Source organism: Magnolia sinica, chromosome 3 (genome assembly GCF_029962835.1).
Source record: "Magnolia sinica isolate HGM2019 chromosome 3, MsV1, whole genome shotgun sequence".
Classification (NCBI taxonomy): domain Eukaryota; kingdom Viridiplantae; phylum Streptophyta; class Magnoliopsida; order Magnoliales; family Magnoliaceae; genus Magnolia; species Magnolia sinica.
In genome coordinates, this window is record NC_080575.1 from 3107522 (window position 1) to 3114638 (window position 7117).

Genomic DNA, 7117 nt, shown 5'->3' on the forward strand with positions numbered 1-7117 from the left:
AATTCTACAAAGTCGAAATAAATTTGTTGAATATTGATAGCCGAAATAAATGAGCTTACAACCCTTTAAATAGGGATACCAAGACTTGGAATAAGTTTAGGAATTAAACTATAACTAAAACTCCCTAAAATTCGCAACTTACTATAAATAGTAAATTTACTATTTATAGTAAGTGTCATATGTGGCTTAACCACGTTATTCTTCTAATTTTTCTAAACACTTTTCATGTTGGGCACAACTCCTAAAGCCCAACAGATGAAGAGTTATAATAAAACTAAAACTTACTAAAAATAGTAAAAACAGAAATAAACATGGAATTTGACCGTCGATACGATGGAATCTCGTAAATTCGGCGTGGAAAACCAAGAATAGCCAGTTGGTTGGCTAAATTAGCTTGTCCTACCCCAAAATCATATATGATACGTCGAGTAACTCATTCCGGTTTGCGAGATATGCCTATTTTAAGGTTCTGACGGTCTTGATGACCTTTGCCTCTGATCGGGCCTTCTCTGATCCATCTTGGACATGAAAGTTTCCGTGACCCACTCGACATCACCCACCAGATGAATGATCTGGATTACAGAACAGTGGGCCGTCTATAGTTTTGGGGCCAAGTAAACAGAGTGATGTTTTGCTTACCTGAGTATTGTACATTTTCATTCTCATTTCAAGCTACTTGTGGTCTGGCTGAGGACAAGTGGATTTTAAATTGCTTACAAGTGGTGCCCATAATTCAGTGATCCAGACCACTAGCGCGTGGTGCTCCCAACTGCAAATTTGATCGACCAATTCCTTGAAAAGCTGGCAATGAAAGGTTTGGGGCAAATTCATTTCATGCTGATCAGTCGAGTTCACTAGGGTAGTTTGGGGCAAATTCATTGAGTTTTTGTATTATGAAAATAAGTTAAAAGTTAGTTTATTATTGTCATTTTCATTATGTTGATATGTGAAGAATAAACTCATTTAGAAAAAAAAAATAAAATAAATAAATTTTATATGGAATAATGGCATTTAACTTCTCTTCACGTCAACATGTTTTTTTTATAAATATTCTATAGAACAATGACATGCTTCCATGGATCTGCCTTTCATGCTATACAATTGCTTATTTTGGTTTGTTTTCTTTCTTCTTCCTTTTTTCATTTTCATTTTGATTTTTTATTTTATTTTATTTTTTTGGGGGTAAATCTGTAGTCTGTTTTCTTTTGTTAATTGAAAGAGTGGTCATTCTGATCATCGAATCAGGTATAAGACCGAAAATGGTCAAAAGCTTGAGCCACTGGAAGAGGGGGGAAGGCGCTGAATGATTTTCAAGATTTGAAAGGTTCATTCTATTTTCTAGTCTGAATTGGAAGCTTGTAGCAGACCCTTGAGTTTCTTTTTTTATTAAGGCAATGCTTGACAGACATTTTCAGACACATCATCAAGCTTATGAGAATAATTAGAAATCCTTGATTGATCTTTACTTGATTTTTCTTTTTCTTTTGTGGGGTGGGTTAATATATGAAAGAGTACATTTATGCGTCTGAAACTGGCATATGTGACTGTGTATAAGTGAAAAGTGGGTAGGTTGCAGCCATTGCTTTAAACATCTTCAATTAGTCTAGATAATGGTGGATGGAATTCCATAAAGTCACTTGAGTTTTGCATTGTAGAGAACATTCGTGCATTTTTCCACATAAGGCCTCTCCTTTTGGGAGAGAAATGTAGAACTTTTGTACCTGTGGTAACTTTGGATTCATGTATGGTGCTTCTGAAATTCGCAGAGAATAAGAGAGAGCAATACAGTTTCAACAAGGTTTTCCATCTGGGGTCTTTACAAGGTGCTCAAAATCAGTATGTTAGATAGTTTCCATTTCTCTATTGTTATAAATGCAATTTCCCAGTTGCTTCTCAATGCGAAATTGTGAAGTTGGATTCGTTCTTGAAAATTTTTAGATGATTTTTTTTTCTTCCAAAGTTGAGCCAGTGATCAAATTTGCCTTTGATGGTTGCAATGCCTGCATCTTCGCATTGGTGTGATCTAAGCCTGCAATCTTGCATATCATATTTAATTTTCCATGTCCTGCATCAGAGGGTTTATTTGAACTTTCAATTTAGTTCATCCAATCTGTTTGTGGAATCCCTAGCTAATAAGAGCATAAGAAATCTTTTAATTGGATTAATGATCTGTTCTTGCTTTTAACATATGCATGGATAGCAATGGGCTAAGTGGTGAGATTCCTTCAACATTTTCTAACTTGAGAAGCATGAAGATCAACTAGGAGCAATATATAACTTTTAGTGCTCTAAGAGCACTGGATCTTTTCTTGGACAGTCCAGATTAATCCATTGAAATGCAACTAGGAGTAATATAACTTGTATTGCTCTAATCATATTCAGATCTTCGGAGTAAGGGAGTAACATGGGGCCTTAGTTCTTCCATGTGTTGTTGAAGGAGATGAAAAGTTTGGCTTGTCTTAAATGTATTGTTGTGAGTAGCACTGAATTATATCATTTAATTGTATTAAAGTGAGTATCATGTTGCTTATACAAAGTTTGTTGCTGTTAAGAATGAGATTATCCAAATGAATCTCATAAGTAGAGTTTATCATGCCCCAAACTCAGGAATCGGGCTCACTAAATTCCCAGCTATTGAATTTGGTGTTGACAGCCTCCGTAGTCCCCCATTCTCGGCTCCTAGCTCTCATACGTCAGGTTCTAATCCTGTGATCCTATAATGATGATTTTCTTAGTGATTTATTTATTATTATTATTATTATTTGTAAAGGAGCATAACCATAAGTGCACCCAAGTCACAAAAACATCATCATCACCACATATCCGTTACTATAATATTTGACTACAATGCTAGAAAGAAAAATACAGAATATAACTAAGAACTCAAAAAGATCAGGCTCATGCTCCGTGCTTACTCGTCCATCAGGAGAAACAATCTGAGAGGTCAAAACCCCTTCTTAATCCCCAACACTAAGTATCAGACTATTGTTCAAATTTAATACTCCGGTGGGAGGTGGTATGGTCAGTGTGGAGAGTTCAAATCCAGTGATTCGATTTCTCCTTCTATTCATAATTCTAATTGGCAATGTTACGCCAGTAAATTAGAGACAAGATCCCACTGGGAGTGCCAAAAACTTATTTCTCTTTGTTTTTGGCAATATGGTCACGTGGTGAGTGCAGGCATGCTAGAATTGAATTTGTGACTCAATTCAAACCGAACAACTATGACCTAAGCGCCAAGATAGGCAGATACATAGCATATGACCAAGATCAGATGAGATCGGACGCCTATTCAGCCACTCGCTCGACATGTAAATAAGATTAGACAATATTTTGAGGGCAGGGTTCATCCTCTAATGATTGGTTACACCTTTGTCTTCTATACAAAAGTACTTTTCATTACAAATAAAAGAGAAATAAGAAGGAATCTTTACGGTCGGTCGCAGAGGATAGTTGCGGAACACCTTCTTGGATCGAGAATTAAATCCAACATTTGAGTGCAGACAAAATTACAACGACAATTACCAGCTACCTGATTATTGCTACGAATTATATTAGGGAATGTCAATAGCAAATAAAAAGTAAAGAATTACACTAAAAACGTAATTGTCTTGTAGGAAAGTAGAGTGTTTACACTAATGAATGTAAAGTAACAGACAATTGAAAATTAATGTTTGGGTTTGATTGGGATAGTATAAGACTCAATTTTTTTGTTGAATTCCTCTACTATTTATAATCTTACTCTGACCATTCAGATTCTTCTCTCGTTCTAACGGTTGTCATAACTGTTCGACATTACATGACCTTCTTTGCTCCTGCTCTTGCCATCCGTCTTGTAACTGCTTCTACACGATTGCTCTTCCATCGACCGCTTAATCAATGTCGTGGCATCGCTCGATTTGCTCAAGCTATATTATCATAAGATCCTTTTCGTATATCTCCGCAAATCTTTAAATATACCACTCGGATCCATGCAGATTGCACGTAACCCATTCTAATTGGTTCCTACAGGAATTGACACCAATGGGGATGAACAATATTGACTTAGGGCATATGGACCCTACCATTAAGGTAATGTCCTGTTGCTCTAATGTTTGTCGACTAGCCACTTTAGGTGTACAAAATCCACTACCTTGCAAACCTCAATGCAAGGAGTCTTGATTAGTTCCCAAGAAATACTGTGTATCTATATGATTAGCATTTAAGTGTTTGAAAGAGAGTCATGTAATTAGTCCTATCTCTTATGGGTGTATTAAGGTACTTGGGTGCATTCATTCATCATTGTGGTGCTTGGACACGATATCTTATATAGTAATTCTCTTTCCAGGTTGTTCGTTAAACACAAATCAATAGGCTGGACAAACTAGATTTTCAAGAATAGTGTATCCTTGAAATCATGAATGATACTACATGCATTTTCTCACAAGGGTTCAAGATGAAAATTCTGGCTGATACACCAATTACCAGCAGGCACTCCTCTTTTCCAACGCATTGCTTCTTTAAATTAGCTACATAGGCAACTTGGGCCATCAATGGGTAGGCTGGCCCCTTGGGTTTGACCCACTTCAATCTAGGATTGGGCTGAAATACTAGACCCGAGGTCCTGACCCAGACCTATAGATTAAGCCCGTTTATTAACTGAGCCACGCTTGAGCTGCATCTAACATCCCATCAGCCCAGTCCATCAATATCATGTATAATTGGGCAGGCCAAAGGAACAGCCTAGATTTTTCAGAATAGAGGGTTTTCGAGCTTGGCCTTGGGCCCCGGCCATCCACAGTTATGTACTAGTCTTGGGCCTATTTGTCTAGGCTGATCACGGGCCTAATCTGGATACAGGCTGGGGTTTTACCATGCGGTATGGGCTTAGACCTGCTTGTAATCGACTATCACAGCCCAGGCCGGATGGGTCTGAGTTCTACTTTGCCGGTGGGCCAGTGAGAAATCGGGGCTGGGTTTTACTTTGCGGGCTACGCAAGGGCCTATTTTTATTGGCCTGTCACGAGTTTGGGCCAGATCTGAACTGGTTTTTGCTTTGTGGGCCACGCTTCAGACTATTTGTCTTGGCCTGTCAAGGACTGCAGACTCAGGACTGGGTTTTACTTTGCTTGAGCCCATTTTTCTTGAAACTGTCATGGGCGTCGGCCAGATTCAGGCCTGGGTTTTACTTCGCTGGCTAGGCTTCGACAGATCTGAGCCTGGCCCAAACGCAGCCGGACCCATCCCATCGGGGGAAAGGCCGAAATCTTTTTTTTGTTTTTTTTTCCCATTTGCCACATGGAAAATGTGTTAAGTGATTCTTCTAACTCCCACGTCCTTCGCAAGAGCTTTCTATACATCCGGTTGGATTGGCAGGAATCAAAATATAAATAATAAAAAAATCCAAACGTCACATAAGAAAAGGAGAAACGTGTAGGTTTCACAAATTGAAAGACCGTGGAATTGAAAATAAATTTTCATGGAAAGATGTGTCTTCACAAATTGAAACCGTTGAAAACTGATTTCATTTCCACGACTTTACAGTACAACTAAAGATAAGCAAATATATATTTTTGTATTATTGAAGAGAACTGGAGCAACATTGAGTTAAGGAAATCAATGATCCGGGTTAAGGATAGATGCAATAGTTGAAACGATGTCAGAGAGACGATTCAGGTCGTCATTTCTGAGACTCAATGGCGATTTATGACCCTTCTCTCCAAACGAATCTTCGCATATTCGAGCTTGAGCACCGACAAACTGAACACTTAAATCGAGATTCTCATAAACCTGAGAAGCCAAAGACATGATTGCATCTGAGATCCCAGCAAGCGCGTAGTCGTAGTTTTCAAAGCAAAGGTTAAGCCATTTCTTCATTGCAGGCTCGGTGGCATTTTCCAGCAAGTGAGAGATGTATCCATGTGTGTCCGTAGCATTATGTGACGTTAGATCGAGAGAGATGTTAGCAAGACGAACAAGATCTGCGTTTGCAGTTCGAGGATCAGAATCTAGGGTGTGGATACAGAATTTGTAGTCAATCGTTGACTTACATGTCTTGTGAATTAATGAAGAGCTCATGGAATTCGAAAATTGAAGGAAAACGGTGACTGATACTAGTAGAATTGGGAACGAGAAAAGACGGCCCATCCTCTTTTCTTTCTTCTTTCTTGGTTCCTTTCATAAAAGGAGCGTGAGTTGGCATTTTATAGGGACGGGACTCCCAAATCCAATCAGTTGGGCCACAAACTCACCGTCCATTTAGTAAATGACTTCCAACCTGTCATGTGTATGTGACATCTAACCTCTGCAATACGTTTGACGAATCATGCTTTCAAAAACAACAACCTGCACTCATCAGGTGGACCGCACTTGTATTTTGTTACTTATAATCGGGTAGACCTTGCTTCCTATGGTGTGGTCATTTGATCAACGGATGGGTGTGATTTTTACAGATGATGATCTTCGTCATGGGGCCGACCAATTAGAAGGCTTGGATGTCTTGATGTTCATGACAGCTTGGACGTTATCCATTGGGTGGACGGTAGCTTATGGTCCAAACGATTGCCCCCAGACCCTCATGGAATGAGTGAGTGTGCTGAATAATGGCATTGATTGAATTTGTTGGTAATGGTCTCGCATACAACTGGTTGTAACTGTTAATAATTGAGGAGTGGGGCCCACCGTGTCCTATGCACGGCATCCAACCGGTCTAACATGGTCGCCCCGCAATGAAAATGGTATACCCAAAAATTCATGCCGGCCTAATCATCAGGTAGGCCAGCACGTGACTTCAAGGATTTGGGTGGTTGTCCTTTGTTTTCTATCATATAAAAAGCGTCGTATGATGGTTGGATCGCTGGGGCTTTTGGGGCGTCCTATTTTCATGATGTGACAACTATGAGAGATGGACAGGATATCGATGTCATACGTTTACCATTTTGGACCCCACATGCAGCTAGTTGCACGCTTTTCCTCTGCAACTAGTTGCGCTAGAGATATTGCGTTTTGATTTCTTGCCACAAAACGCCTCAAGTAACCGTTACTAACTGTGTTCATATTGCACACGTCGCACGGGTCGCCCCCTTGGGCCCACTTGCTGAAATGGTCTGATGATTTGAGCCGTAGATTTTCTTTGTAA

At 39.4% G+C, this 7117-nt stretch overlaps 1 protein-coding gene across 1 annotated transcript; it reads right to left on the minus strand.

Annotated features, from left to right (window-relative positions):
• Window positions 1-5595: 5595 nt before the first annotated feature.
• LOC131241373 (putative invertase inhibitor) lies at window positions 5596-6126 on the minus strand. The gene has a single exon (XM_058240188.1). It carries the CDS (start codon window positions 6124-6126, stop codon window positions 5596-5598), a length of 531 nt encoding a protein of 176 aa, XP_058096171.1.
• Window positions 6127-7117: the final 991 nt, after the last annotated feature.

Bases quoted from the DNA above. Each gene is read 5' to 3' on its own strand.
- LOC131241373 (XM_058240188.1), bottom strand. From the start codon at position 6,126: ATGGGCCGTCTTTTCTCGTTCCCAATTCTACTAGTATCAGTCACCGTT.